This window comes from Microcaecilia unicolor, unplaced genomic scaffold, assembly GCF_901765095.1.
Source record: "Microcaecilia unicolor unplaced genomic scaffold, aMicUni1.1, whole genome shotgun sequence".
NCBI lineage: Eukaryota > Metazoa > Chordata > Amphibia > Gymnophiona > Siphonopidae > Microcaecilia > Microcaecilia unicolor.
This window is the reverse complement of record NW_021963461.1, coordinates 78,536-94,447: the sequence shown is the minus strand read 5'-3', so window position 1 is coordinate 94,447 and position 15,912 is coordinate 78,536. Positions and strand designations below refer to the sequence as shown.

General features: G+C 50.1%; 1 protein-coding gene across 1 annotated transcript in view; it reads left to right on the top strand.

Moving 5' to 3' along the window:
* Positions 1–1,105: 1,105 nt before the first annotated feature.
* Positions 1,106–15,912, top strand: part of LOC115459337 (acetolactate synthase-like protein) — a gene marked incomplete at its 3' end in the record, with an annotated part of 86,447 nt that continues 71,640 nt past the window's right edge. Inside the window, exons 1-2 of the mRNA XM_030189179.1 lie at positions 1,106–1,169; positions 14,187–14,318. Coding sequence (XP_030045039.1) covers positions 14,205–14,318 — 114 coding nt within the window. The remainder of the gene's footprint in view (positions 1,170–14,186; positions 14,319–15,912) is intronic.

Genomic DNA, 15,912 nt, shown 5'->3' with positions numbered 1-15,912 from the left:
AGATGGACGCTGAAATCAGCGGTGGCCACTCACCACCTTCTCGGGTGGGGATCGATAACCCGACTCGACCGCAGTGGGGGAGGGGAAGAATATAATCCGATTCCCCTTTCTACTTCTGTCCCATCTGGGTCGCCAATGAAACAGGTGGGAAATCAGGAGACGAAAGGCAAACTTTGGTTCCAAACAAGGCAACTTTATTGCTAGCAAGTGAACAGCACCGAGTAGTCTCGGGACACTGTGTGTCATAAATCATCTGACACTTACATTTATACTTCCCCACTGGGCCTGCGCATTTGGCCCCTTACACATCACTACTGGCATGCGCAGTAAACATTTGTAGTTCTTACAGTACAAAATTGTAGTCCCAGTACATACTCACGTCATAACACTGAAATGATACTGGCAAGAAAAACGAAACTTAGCAGCTTATTCTTCACACACAATACTCCTTTCTAGCACAGGAGATAAGGTTCGGCTCAGGAATGCAGGGGGTGTCAGCACCCTCCAAGGTCGCGTTGCTACATGCAAGCTGGTCTTGTATAGGCCTTGCAAACTACTGTTACAAGCTATATGTCTAATAGTCCTGCATTCTGTCCCTACATTAGTAAACAGCAACCTTCTTTCGTTAGTAAACAGTAAAACTGGATAAGGCACAAATGTCCAGTGCAGTAATAAGGTGTGGCTAACCAGCCAAAAGCAAGAGGTAGAGTGCATAAGTATAAGTCCATCAGTAGGCACAAAACATGAGGTTGTCCTGTTGTTCAGCAGTATTCGGGTAGCATTAGGCGTTCCACTTAGGCGTTCCACTCCTTCAACAGGGCTGCTTCATGGATCTCACAGGTTGACTTCATGTCTGCTTTCTGATGCTAGTAGCCAGAGCTGGAGTCCTGTGGCATATAGGAAGGAACTGACTTTGTGGGGCAGGCAGAAATTTAACACTAGGCACAGGCCTGTACCTCTGCCTCGATCTCTTTCACGGTTTTGTGTAGCTGGCTGGTAGTAGGTTGGTTAGTCTGGTCAGGGTTTTAGGGGCTGACTGGGCTATTAGATATTAGCCCGTTGGGGAAGGGGTGGCAGCATATCATGGTGTGGATTGGACTTACCGTGCTGACTTCACTGGCCAACAAACTACTATCTGGACAGACCAAGAACAAAACAGTTAATGTAAGGTAAGACGGCAGATAAAATGACGGCAGATAAAAACCTGTACTGTTCATCCAGTCTGCATACGAAGTGGCCAGAGCTGTATCTGCCACTCTGTGTGGGCCCCAACCACCCATGCTTGTCAGACATGATGGAGTCTTGGTTATAACCATGTACCATGCTTAAGTGTTGCTGACAGTATTCAACTTACCAGTCAAAATATCTTCCCCTCCCCCCGAGCAGCACAGCACCCTCGCTCGCAGCATGTGACAATAAAGTGATCCATAGCACTGGAGTTGCCAAAGCCACACCTATTGTTGTACCATTTGCAGGCATTGGCCTCTGTTCCCCCAATGCTGGATTTGGCAGATCTTCTTTCAGTCTTTGCCATTTGTGGGACAGAGACTGTAGAAGTCTGTCCGGATTCAGCCTTAGTTCCCACTACTCTTATTCAACATATCATCTCAACATCCATGTTGTATTTCCATCCTCTTTCTATTTAGGCATCCCCTGTGTCTATCCCATGCATTTTTGAATTCGTTCACTGTTTTTGACTCTTCTCATCCCTCCTGGAAGGGCATTCCAGGTGTCTACGACCCTCTCTGTGATAAAGTATTTTCTGGAGTTACTCCTTAATCTACCTCCCTGCAATCTCCATTCATGTCCTGGAAGAGATTTGTTTGTATATTAATACCTTTCAAGTACTTCAATGTTTGCATCATATCTCCTCTCTCTCTCTCTCCTTTTCTCTAATCTACTATAATAAAACTCACCCTCAACGTTCTAAAGACAACGTTCTGAAGTCACTCAGTCATTCCCTGAAGGGTTCATGGATTCATGGTGGTGAAGCCACAACACTGACCATGTCTCTCAGCCCCGCCCTCGCATGACGGACCAATCAGAAAAAACACCCTCAACATTCTGAAACACAAAGGACCATCACAACACAGTTCCCAGGCAACACTAGGCAACGTAAGACAGACCAATCAGAGGAAACTATGTGACAATAAGGGAGGAGCATTCCCCAGCAGAATGGCTCATTATCTGTGCAGCACAGAGAGCACAGAACCACCGCTGGAACGAGAGAAGAATATTCCTGCTGTGGGTATGTGCAAAAATAGACCCCGGGGGGGGGGGGGGGGGGGAAGAAATTTTTAAATGCCTAATGCAAGTACTGAAGAGTGCCAGAGGGCCTATAGCACAGACTATATTTGGGATCGCTTGACATGGAGTCAGAGGAGCCGGAAAACAACGTGCCCGTCAACATCTGGGACGTGGGCGAACAGGACAAGCTGCGGCCCAGCTGGAAGGATTACCCGCGACCCAGCCAGCAGCAAAGAGCGACCAAGGACAGCACAGCACATCCCCCAACCCCCAAGCAAAAAACAAAACAAAAAAAAGACACACATCAACAACCTGCACACACACCGCACCCTCACACACACACACACAAAATAACTCTGTGACACATACACACACACACACACAAAAAAAGCCACATGCTAGCGCCCGTTTCATTGGTTTCGGAAACGGGCCTTTTTTACTAGTATATACATATTCAAGTCCTCCAGTCTCTCCTCATATGTCTTATAGCACAAACCCTGTACCATTTTTGTCACCGTCTTAATCACCTCAAGTCTCTTTAGAACATAAATTAGTACTTTTTAAAGAGAAGACTGTGGCCTGCTGGTATACAGCTGATTTGACCACTCCCATGTCCATCCTGAATCTGTTTGGTACACTTATAATCACCGGTTGAGTCTTTTCATTATTTGGGGATCACTTTGGACTCACTTTTGACTTTCACTCCTCAAATATCGTATTTATCCACTATGCTGTTTTTTTTACCAGAACACTTCCATTCTTTAGTTCTATCCCCCTTAGTTTCAAGGCTCGATTATTGATATTATTTATCTTGGCTGCACCCGTGCTAATTTGAAGAAACTCCAAACAGTTCAGAATATTGCTATTAAATTGATTTGTCGTTCAGAGAAATACGATCATGTCGCTCTCCTTTTGCAAAAATTCCACTGGTTTCCTTTAGATCAGGGAGTGTTCTATAAACTTCTAATACTTACTTTCAGAGCTTTTAGACTAGGTCTGCCTTACTGCTTAGCCTCTTTAACTATTCCCCAATTTGTTTACTGCATTCTATCTGTGATTTCCACCTGGTTCTTCTGGGCCCAAAATCTGCCCAATTTGAGTTAACTCGTCGCACTTTTTTTCTTTACCGCTCCATTTTCATGGATCCTTGTTAAGTCCTTTCTGTTGGGTGTTAAAATATTCAATCATTCTGACTTCAAAGGTCTTACGTTCTTGTATGGTTTTAAAGTTACCTTTCAGTATTCTTACTGTGAAATCACTGGTACAGTGTCCTGGTTCTGTGAAGTGCTGTCCCACCGGGGTGGGGGCCCTACTGGCTGTATTGTTCATGTGATGTCTATGTAAATTGAATCTTGTCTTAAGCATCTGGCCTGTTTCTCCAATATAGCATCCTTCGTTACATTTTTTACACTGAATGATATATATCACATAGCGCATTATAAACCATAAAGCTGTATGTCTCTGTTGATCACCCCACCCCTCACCTATCCACACCCATCCTGTTAGAATATCAATGATATGCTTTGATGTCCCCATGCATACCTCCGACCCACCCCCATCCTCCCACCCTGTCAGACTGTCATAGTAATGCTTGAATGTTTTCACTTATATACACTGTCAGCTAGCACATTTGCTTATTTCCGATCTGACGAAGAAGGGCAACCTTCGAAAGCTAATCAAGAAATGTATTAAATTATGTCCAATAAAAAAGGTATCATCTTATTTTCTTTTCCATGTTTTATTTTGTTTGATTTCTATTGATATCCCTAGGAAATGAAAGCTATGGAGTGGGTGGGAATAAATGTCAGAAGAGAACCATACTTCCCCAGAGGTTTTGTTTTGATGTTTTTTTTTTTTATTTGCTAAGAGAAATTTAGGCCCAATTAGGAAACTTTCTAGTGAACCTACTTGAAAGGAAGCCGAAGAGGAAAAGGACAAGTATAAAATTCTATACTAAGAGCAAAATCAGAAATATGTAATTTAGAATAGGGCTGTACCAAATATCTGTATTCGATTCGGCCGAATAGTGATTTAAATTCGAACATGAATAATCTGGGGCTCTACTGTGCTAATTCCTAGTGAAATAAACACTTGATCTTTGATTTCATGTTGCTTCTTTTATTATTTGTTATGTTAAAGCTCAATGCCCATTATTCGCGTTTGGTATTCGTATTCGGCTGAATAATTTTCATTCGTGTTTGGCCTAGATGGGCCAAGGCCCACCCAGTTAGGGCTCAGGCCCACCCAACAGTAGCACACGTTTAGCGGTAGCTGTTGGGGATCCCAAGCTCCGCCAGCTGAAGATTTCCCCCTGATGGTATTAAAAACTCTGCTCTCCACGATACTGGCACCTGCGCATGCTCAGTTTCAACGCATGCCTGCTGCATACTGCCAAGGTGGACAGAACCATTTTCCTGCCAGTTGAGATATATTTTTGATGTGTGTGTATGGGGGGAGAGCAGTTGGTGCCCACCCACTTTTTGCCTAGGCCCACCCAAAATCTATTGTCTGGCTATGCCCCTGCCGAATAGTAAAATATTCTCTAAAAATGACTTAGTTTTCAGAGGTGTAGCAAAGCACATATGCTCCTAAAGCTTTGTTCCAGGCAGTTCAATCACCCCAGGAAATGGCCCCTCCCAGCTAGACACAGGTTCAAGGAACTATTCAAAGTACAATGACAGCCAAACCCTCATTTCACTTTAACAGAATAAAAAATGCAGGATTTTCAAAACCTGAAGCCCCCCTCTCCTTTTCACAGAGCAGAACAAGGACTTTAAATCTAAACCCGAAGTCCACTGAACAACAGTCAAGCTGGTACAGCTAGACAGTTTCAATTCGCAGCACAATTTTCTTACACTTTTTCTCTATGAGAAGGAAGCTGAAAGGGAAAGTGGCTTAAAGTAAACAGAAAATCAGGCAGAAGAGAACCAAGCTTCCCAAAATAGTAAAGGATCAGAGTTTATTTATTTTTTCTTTTCTTTTCCTTTGCTAAGAGATCTGTGCCCCGTTAGGAAACTCTCTGGTGAAACCTGAGCGAAAGGAAGCAGAAGATGAATTGGGCAAGTATAAAATCCTATACTAAGAGCAAAATCGGAAATGGAAAACTAGTTAATTTATCTGATTTTCTTTCCTTTAGTCCCAGAGGATCAGTCCAGACAAATGAATTGTGACTGTCTGCCAGCAAGTGGAGATAAAGAACTCTAAATGAGTTGTGCCTCATAAGTTCTAGTGCTTAGCAACTAAGTCAGTATTCATTAACAAAGCAGTGAAAGAGTGACTAACGGAGAGAAAGCTTCAGTTTCTAGATTAGAAAAAGAACTCATGCCTTAGAAGTAACGGAACCAGAATAATGCATACACCTGAAATTACATAGAACCCAGAAAAACATCACAGGAGAGCATGCTCTGGACTGATCCTTTGCAACTAAAGGAAAGAAACTTATCGGGTAATTAACTATTTTTTCCTTCCATTACATCCCAAGGACCAGTCCAGACAAATGGGATGTACAAAAGCAATCCTTAAGAGGGGAAGGGACTGTGATATCCCTGCAGCGAGAACCGTGGCCCTGAAGGAAGCATGTGCTCGAGCAGACACATCCAAACGGTAATGCTTAACAAAGGAATGCCACTGAAATTGCCCTAGACTCTGCCAAAAGAAGTCACTAAAGACCTGGTAGAATGAGCTTTGACGTGCATGGAAGCAGATCTACCCCTCAGAATGTAAGCCAAAGAAATAGCGTCCTTAAGCCATTGAGCCAGTGTCACTTTGGAGGCTGGCAAACCCTTCCGGGACCCGCAAAGGGTACAAAAAGACAATCAGACTGCCTAAAATTGTTGGTAGCAGTAAGATAGTGCATAAGGATGTGCTTCACATCCAACAGTCACAGGGAAGCATAGTCTACAGAATAAACCTCCCTGGAAAAGAAGGAAGAAACAGTCTGATTTGACATGAAAAGGAGATACAATCTTAAGCAAAAAGGATGGATCTGTCTAAATGGAAACTCCCGAGTCAGAAAAATGGAGAAAGAGATCCCTGCCAAAGAGAGCTTGAAGCTCTGACTCTCTGCCGATGAAATGGCAACTAGAAATACTGCCTTTAAAGTAAGATCTTTGATAGTTGCTGAACGAAGGGGCTCAAAGGGGCTGACTGAACAACCTTAAGAACCACTTGAAGACTCCCACTGAGGAGGAGTGGCCTAGTGGTTAGGGTGGTGGACTTTGGTCCTGGGGAACTGAGGAACTGAGTTCAATTCCCGGCACAGGCAGCTCCTTTTGCTCTGATAGTTTGTGTCCAGCATTTTCTGTTTAGTGCTATGTGATTAGTGAGTTGACAACACACACACAAGTAGGACTCCTCATTTTGCATTCACTACTTGGTGTATTTATTGTTCTCCGAGGACAAGCAGGCTGCTTGTTCTCACGACTGGGGGGTGACGTCCGCGGCAGCCCCCACCAACCGGAAAGAAGCTTCGCGGGACGGTCGGCACGCAGGGCACGCCCACCGCGCATGCGCGGCCGTCTTCCCGCCCGTGCGCGACCGCTCCCGCCAGTTCCTTTTTTTCCGCGACTGGAGAGAGTTGTGCTTTTGCCTCTCTCTCTGTTTCAGCCGCCGGATTTTTCGACCGCGTTTACGCGGATCGTCGCTTCGCTATCGGATTACCGTTCGGTTTTCCCCCTTTTTCTTGTTTATATAAAAAAAAAAAAAAAAAAAAGAAAAGATCTGCGCGTGTGGAGCACGCGCTCCCCTTTTCCCTCGCTTCCAGCGGGGACGCCACATTGCGGCCTAGTGGTCGCTCGGACGTTTATTTTTCGTGGTGTGATTTGAGCCACCATTGACGACTTTGACTTCGCCGACGCGATTTTTCCGTCGATGTCCTCGAAGGTCCCGAGTGGATTTAAAAAGTGTGGTCGCTGCGGCCGGCCGATCTCGCAGACCGACACCCACGCTTGGTGCCTCCAGTGCCTCGGGCCGGAGCACAATCTCAAGTCGTGTGCTTTGTGTCTCGGTCTCCGGAAACGGACTCAGGTTGCGAGGCAAGTTCTGCGGGACCGTCTTTTTGGAACTTGCGCCGGCCCCTCGACGTCGACCTCGACGGCATCGGTATCGAAGGCCGGTTCTTCGGTACCGGTATCGATGCCCGAGACATCGGCACCGATGGCAGCGACCCCAGGAGAACAGGTCCCGTCGGCCCGCCGGTCCGCCGGTGAGAGTGGGGTTGAGAGGCCGCGTGGGCAGTCGGCCCCGGTCACTCCCTCAGCTCGTGAGCCACGGGACCGAACCCTGTCTGACCCGGTACCTCGAGACCGAGGGGGATCGACCTCCTCCTCCTCCATGCCCTCCGGCGCCGGTGACGTGCATCGAAAAAAGGACAAGAAGCGTCGTCACCGGACGCCCTCGGTGCATCCCGAAGAGGAGTCGACGCCGAAGCGTCATCGTCGAGAGGAGAGGTCTCCGTCGGTCGTGGAGGTACCGACGCGTCGGGGTTCCGGCACCTCGGTGCCGTCTCCTGGCTCCCAGCAGCTTCCGGCACCGACACCCTTACCGGCCCCACCGCCTCTCCCGGCAGCGGGCCTGGACGAGTGCCTCAGAGCCATCCTTCCGGGGATCCTGGAAGGGCTGATGCGCCAGGCTGTGCCGGCGTCGGGGGTGCTTGCGCCCCCGGCGCCGATGACTGTGGCGCCGGCGAGCTCTAGCCCGGCGCCGGGGCCGTCGACACCGCCGCCGCTTGCGGTGCCGGTCTCGACCGCCACGCAGGTGGAGTCCCCGTCGACGTCGATGGAGGGAGCTCCGTCCCCGCCGGCGCGGGAGGCCACCACTCGACGACACCGAGGCCTTGGTGCCTCGACGTCGAGCCGGGCCCGGTACCGGACTCAGCTATACGAGCTAATGTCCGATACTGAGGATGAGGACTCGTGGGGGGAAGAGGAGGACCCTAGATATTTCTCCTCAGAGGAGTCTACGGGCCTTCCCTCGGACCCCACACCTTCACCGGAGAGGAAGCTCTCACCTCCTGAGAGTCTCTCCTTTGCCTCCTTTGTGCGGGATATGTCTATCAGCATTCCCTTCCCCGTGGTCTCTGTGGAAGAGCCGAGGGCCGAGATGCTCGAGGTCCTCGACTATCCATCACCACCTAGAGAGTCCTCCACGGTGCCGCTGCACAATGTCCTGAAGGAGACGCTGCTTCGGAACTGGGTGCGACCATTAACTAACCCCACCATTCCCAAGAAAGCAGAGTCCCAGTACAGGATCCACTCTGACCCGGAGCTCATGCGGCCCCAATTGCCCCATGACTCGGCGTTCGTGGATTCTGCTCTCAAGAGGGCACGGAGTTCGAGGGATACCGCCTCGGCGCCCCCGGGGCGGGAGGCTCGCACTCTGGACTCGTTTGGGAGGAAGGCCTACCAATCCTCCATGCTCGTGACCCGCATCCAGTCATACCTGCTCTATATGAGCATCCACATGCGGACCAATGTGCAACAGCTGGCGGACCTGGTCGATAAGCTCCCGCCGGAGCAGTCCAGGCCTTATCAGGAGGTGGTCAGGCAGCTGAAGGCGTGCAGAAAGTTCCTGTCCAGGGGTATTTTTGACACCTGTGACGTGGCATCTCGTGCTGCGGCCCAAGGTATAGTGATGCGCAGGCTCTCATGGCTGCGTGCCTCTGACCTGGACAACCGCACCCAGCAGAGACTGGCCGACGTCCCTTGCCGGGGGGATAACATTTTCGGTGAGAAGGTCGAGCAGATGGTGGACCAACTGCATCAGCGGGAAACCGCTCTCGACAAGCTCTCCCACCGGGCGCCTTCAGCATCCACCTCCACAGGTGGACGTTTTTCCCGGGCCCGGCAGGCTGCACCCTATTCTTTTGCGAAGCGTAGGTACAACCAGCCGGCCCGAAGGCCTCGTCAGGCACAGGGACAGCCCCAGCGCGCTCGTTCTCGTCAACAGCGTGCGCCTAAGCAGCCCCCTGCGCCTCCACAGCAAAAGCCGGGGACGGGCTTTTGACTGGATCCACGGGAACATAGCCGCCCTCAAAGTGTCCGTACCGGACGATCTGCCGGTCGGAGGGAGGTTAAAGTTTTTTCACCAAAGGTGGCCTCTCATAACCTCCGACCAGTGGGTTCTCCAAATAGTGCGGTGCGGATACGCCCTGAATTTGGCCTCCCTGCCTCCAAATTGTCCTCCGGGAGCTCAGTCTTTCAGCTCCCATCACAAGCAGGTACTTGCAGAGGAACTCTCCGCCCTTCTCAGCGCCAATGCGGTCGAGCCCGTACCACCCGGGCAGGAAGGGCAGGGATTCTATTCCAGGTACTTCCTTGTGGAAAAGAAAACAGGGGGGATGCGTCCCATCCTAGACCTGAGAGGCCTGAACAAATTCCTGGTCAAAGAAAAGTTCAGGATGCTTTCCTTGGGCACCCTTCTGCCAATGATTCAGAAAAACGATTGGCTATGTTCCCTGGATTTAAAGGACGCATATACTCACATACCGATACTGCCAGCTCACAGACAGTATCTCAGATTCCGCCTGGGCGCACGCCACTTTCAGTATTGTGTGCTGCCATTTGGGCTCGCCTCTGCCCCACGGGTGTTTACCAAGTGCCTCGTGGTGGTAGCGGCCTACCTACGCAAGCTGGGAGTGCACGTGTTCCCATATCTCGACGATTGGCTGGTCAAGAACACCTCGGAGGCAGGAGCCCTCCGGTCCATGCAGTGCACTATTCAACTTCTGGAGCTGCTGGGGTTTGTGATAAATTACCCAAAGTCCCATCTCCAGCCAACTCAATCTCTGGAATTCATAGGAGCGCTGCTGAATTCCCAGACGGCTCAGGCCTACCTTCCCGAAGCGAGGGCCACCAATCTCTTGGCCCTGGCCTCGCAGACCAGAGCGTCTCAGCAGGTCACAGCTCGGCAGATGTTGAGACTTCTGGGTCATATGGCCTCCACAGTTCATGTGACTCCCATGGCTCGTCTTCACATGAGATCTGCTCAATGGACCCTAGCTTCCCAGTGGTTCCAAGCCACCGGGAATCTAGAAGATGTCATCCGCCTCTCCACCAGTTGCCGCACTTCACTGCTCTGGTGGACCATTCGGACCAATTTGACCCTGGGACGTCCATTCCAAATTCCGCAGCCCACGAAAGTGCTGACGACGGATGCATCTCGCCTGGGGTGGGGAGCCCATGTCGATGGGCTTCACACTCAGGGTCTGTGGTCCCTCCAGGAAAAGGATCTGCAGATCAACCTCCTGGAGCTCCGAGCGATCTGGAACGCACTGAAGGCTTTCAGAGATCGGCTGTCCTGCCAAATTATCCAAATTCGGACAGACAATCAGGTTGCAATGTATTACGTCAACAAGCAGGGGGGCACCGGATCTCGCCCCCTGTGCCAGGAGGCCGTCGGGATGTGGCGTTGGGCGTGTCGGTTCGGCATGCTCCTCCAAGCCACGTACCTGGCAGGCGTAAACAACAGTCTGGCCGACAGACTGAGCAGAGTCATGCAACCGCACGAGTGGTCGCTCCATGCCAGAGTGGAACGCAAGATCTTCCGAGCGTGGGGCACCCCCTCGGTGGACCTTTTCGCCTCTCAGACCAACCACAAGCTGCCCCTGTTCTGTTCCAGACTTCAGGCACACGGCAGGCTAGCGTCGGATGCCTTTCTCCTCCATTGGGGGACCGGCCTCCTGTATGCTTATCCTCCCATACCTTTGGTGGGGAAGACCTTACTGAAGCTCAAGCAAGACCACGGCACCATGATTCTGATAGCGCCCTTTTGGGCCCGTCAGATCTGGTTCCCTCTTCTTCTGGAGTTGTCCTCCGAAGAACCGTGGCGATTGGAGTGTTTTCCGACTCTCATTTCGCAGAACGACGGAGCGTTGCTGCACCCCAACCTTCAGTCTCTGGCTCTCACGGCCTGGATGTTGAGGGCGTAGACTTCACTGCGTTGGGTCTGTCTGAGGGTGTCTCCCGGGTCTTGCTTGCCTCTAGGAAGGATTCCACTAAAAAGAGTTACTTTTTCAAGTGGAGGAGGTTTGTCGTGTGGTGTGAGAGCAAGGCCCTAGAACCTCGTTCTTGCCCTGCACAGAACCTGCTTGAATACCTTCTGCACTTATCGGAGTCTGGCCTCAAGACCAACTCAGTAAGGAATCACCTTAGTGCGATTAGTGCTTACCATTATCGTGTGGAAGGTAAAGCCATCTCTGGAGAGCCTTTAGTCGTTCGATTCATGAGAGGCTTGCTTTTGTCAAAGCCCCCTATCAAGCCTCCTACTGTGTCATGGGATCTCAACGTCGTCCTCACCCAGCTGATGAAACCTCCTTTTGAGCCACTGAATACCTGCCATCTGAGGTACTTGACCTGGAAGGTCATTTTCTTGGTGGCGGTTACTTCAGCTCGTAGGGTCAGTGAGCTTCAAGCCCTGGTAGCCCATGCTCCATATACCAAATTTCATCACAACAGAGTAGTGCTCCGCACCCACCCAAAGTTCCTGCCGAAGGTGGTGTCGGAGTTCCATCTTAACCAGTCAATTGTCTTGCCAACATTCTTCCCCAGGCCGCATACCCGCCCTGCTGAACGTCAGTTGCACACATTGGACTGCAAGAGAGCATTGGCCTTCTACTTGGAGCGGACACAGCCCAACAGACAGTCCGCCCAATTGTTTGTTTCTTTCGACCCTAACAGGCTAGGGTTCGCTGTCGGGAAACGCACCATATCCAATTGGCTGGCAGATTGCATTTCCTTCACTTACGCCCAGGCTGGGCTGACTCTTGAGGGTCATGTCACGGCTCATAGTGTCAGAGCCATGGCAGCGTCGGTGGCCCACTTGAAGTCAGCCACTATTGAAGAGATCTGCAAGGCTGCGACGTGGTCATCTGTCCACACATTCACATCACATTACTGCCTCCAGCAGGATACCCGACGCGACAGTCGGTTCGGGCAGTCGGTGCTGCAGAATCTGTTTGGGGTGTAAATCCAACTCCACCCTCCAGGACCCGAATTTATTCTGGTCAGGCTGCACTCTCAGTTAGTTGTTCTTCGTAGGTCAATTTTCTGTTGTACCCTCGCCGTTGCGAGGTTCAATTGACCTGGGTTCTTGTTTTGAGTGAGCCTGAGAGCTAGGGATACCCCAGTCGTGAGAACAAGCAGCCTGCTTGTCCTCGGAGAAAGGGTATGATACATACCTGTAGCAGTTGTTCTCCGAGGACAGCAGGCTGATTGTTCTCACCTACCCTCCCTCCTCCCCTTTGGAGTTGTGTGTTTCATCTTTTGCTAGTCATTCAACTGGCGGGAGCGGTCGCGCACGGGCGGGAAGACGGCCGCGCATGCGCGGTGGGCGTGCCCTGCGTGCCGACCGTCCCGCGAAGCTTCTTTCCGGTTGGTGGGGGCTGCCGCGGACGTCACCCCCCAGTCGTGAGAACAATCAGCCTGCTGTCCTCGGAGAACAACTGCTACAGGTATGTATCATACCCTACCCCTGATGCAGACGCTTTTTTAGCGTCAAAACACGGCCTGTGTCGGGTCGTTATCTTTGATATAATAAAGACTGTTGGACTCACGTCTCCAGTGGTGAATCGTCTATTAGTCTCTACTTTTGCCTTCTGTGTTTCCTGATCAAGTCACTTAACCTTCCATTGCCCCATATAAGCCGCATTGAGCCTGCCATGAGTGGGAAAGTGCGGGGTACAAATGTAACAATCAAGACAGATTTTGTGGAGAGAGGGATGCAGATGAGTGACTTCCTTGAGGCATTCTGTATCTTGCCTCTATGACATGCTAACGCTGCCACCTGAATCTTGAGCGAATTGAGAGCCAAGCCGTTTTTGAATCCCTTCTGAAGGAAGGATAACATTTGAGACAAGGATTCACAAAATGGAGAAACACTATTCTGTGCAGACAGGCTCTCAAAAGTTCTCCACACTCTACCATAAGAAGCTTTCGGGCTTGCAGCAAGGTAGTAATAACATCATCTGCATAAACCTTCTTCCTGAATCGTGCCCCCTCGAGCCAGGCTGTAAGACCAAAGCGGGAGGGATCCTCCATTAGTACTGGACCTTGCTGCAATAAGCCCATCCGTGGAGGAATAGTTATCCATTTTCAAAATTGCTCCTCGGATAAGGCCTGTCCGTGGAGGAAGAGTCTTCTGAGGAGCAGTTTGAAAATGGATAAGGTCTGCATACCAAGGACGTCTGGGCCAGTCTGGAGCTACAAGAATGAGCTTCCCGGGTTGATGCACAATCCTGTGCAACGTCCTTCCCACAAGAGGCCACGGGGGAAACATGTAAAGGAGGCTGTCCAATGGCCAAGGCTGTACCATTGCATCCATTTCTAGGGAGTCTTTTTCTCCCTGAAGCGGCTGTCGAACCTGTGTACTTGTGCATTGAGTTTGGATGCCATGAGGTGCAGAACCGGAAGACCCCACTGTGTGGAAATGAGGGGAAATGCAGTCTTTGACAGTCGCCATTCCCTTGGGTCCAGAGACACTCTGCTGAGGAAATCCGCTTGTGAGTTCAGTGAACCAGCTATGCGAGATGCTGAAGTCATAGAAATGTTCAATTCTGCCCACTGAAAAAGAAGACTCGCCTCCTGGGCTAGACACACTTTGTTCCTCCTTGTCCGTTGATGTAAGACACGGCTGGCTTGGTTGCTAAGGGCAGGAACTTATGAGGCACAGCTCATTAGAGCTCTCTCCGCATGCTGGCGGATGGTCACAACTCATTTGTCTGGACTGATCCTTGGGACATAATGGAAATAATAATTCAAAATGACTTCGCTTTCGAGGTGTGCAGCAAAGCACATGTGCTTCCAAAACTTTTTCCCAGGCAGTTCAAGCACCCCAGGACGTGGCCTTTCCCTGCTGGTCTCTTAGTGTGGGGCCTGGGGCTGTCAATATTTATGGCTGTCAGAGTGATTTGAATTCTAACAGTATATATATTTCTTTTGTTTCAGGCAGTGTGAACTTTGCTCATGGAGCTTGGTGATTATCTTCCCTTCTTGGGAGCTCTGGTTGGAGGACCCATTTGTCTTTGGCTATTTAGAATGGCTTCCCGGCTTGGGGTGATATACCAACTGTATCATAAGGTAAAATGATCTGATCACCTAAGAAGCTTGATTAGGGTGCAGGGTGGGAATGAAGAGTTTCAGCATTACTTGGTACATGTATCCCATGGCAAACAATTCCATGGGCATGCAGACTTTACATATTATCATAAGAGTATAAAATATGCTTCAGTGGATCACATCAAAGGAATGTACTCTACCTCTTCAACCTGGTATACTTTCTTTAGTTGGAGGAATTACTTCCAAAGAGGGAATTAATATTTCTCATTCTCTGCCTATTTCTGTTACGAGTGAGACACTGTAGGTATAATAAATAACTCTTAGGGGAACAGTTCCCCACCGATCACTTATACTAAGGTCTTAATGTGCAGACGTCTGCCTAAGCCCCCCGGAGGCCCGGGCCCAGGGACTTTTGTCCCCCCTGTCCCCCCCTCTTAGCGGCCATGCATCCTACACCTAAGGGCTCTGAAAAAATTCCTGTTCCGAGAAAAGTTCAGGATGGTTTCCCTGGCACCTTACTTCCCATGATTCAGGAAAATGTTTGGCTATGCTCTCTGGACTTAGATGCATACACTCATATCCCAATGCTTCCAGCTCACAGGAAGTATCTTCGAATTCAGCTGGGAACAAATCATTTTCAGTACTGCCCTTTGGCCTTGCATCAACTCCCAGGGTTTTTACAAAATGCCTAGCGGTAGTTGCAGCGTCACTACGCAGGCTGGGAGTACATGTGTTCCCTTATCTCGACGATTAGCTGGTGAAGAGCACCTTGGAGGATGGTGCTTGGGAGTCCATGTGGATGACTATTCAGGAGCTGGAACTACGTCCCATCTCCATCCTGTTCAACAATTGGAGTTCATAGGAGCCCTGCTCAATATGAAGAAAGTCCAAGCCTTCCTCCCAGAGGCGCGTGCGGACAACCTTCTCTCTCTTGCGTCCAAGGTTCAGACATCGCAGCAGGTCACAGCACGGTAGATATTGAGATTGTTGGGCCACGTGGCTTCCATAGTATACGTTACACCTATGGCATGTCTTCACATGAGATCTGCTCAATGGACCCTGGCTTCTCAGTGGTGTCAAGCCATGGAAGGTCTGGAAGATGTCATCTGAGTGTCCCTGGAGCTTGTACGCTCTCTTCAATGGTGGACAATTTGGTCCAGTCTGACTTTGAGACTACCATTCCAAATTCCTGAGCCACAAAATGTGCTGACGACTGATGCATCTCTCCTAGGCTGTGGAGCTCACGTAGATGGGCTTCACACCCAAGTAGCTTGGTCCCTCCAGATCAATCTCCTGGATCTCCGAGCGATCTGGAATGCTCTAAAGGCTTTCAGAGACCGACTGTCCAATCAGGTTGTGATGTATTACACCAACAAGCAGGGTGGCATCGGATCTCGCCCTCTGTCAGGAAGCCGTACGGATGTGGCTCTAGGCATACCGTCACAGCAAGTTTATCCAGGCCACTTACCTGGGAGGCGTAAACAGTGGCCTGCGTGACGGACTGAGCAGGATAATGCAACCTCACTAGTGGTGTCTGAACATGGACATTGCCTGCAAGATCTTCCGAGCGTGGGGCACCCCCTCAATGGATCTTTATGCCACTCAACTCAATCAC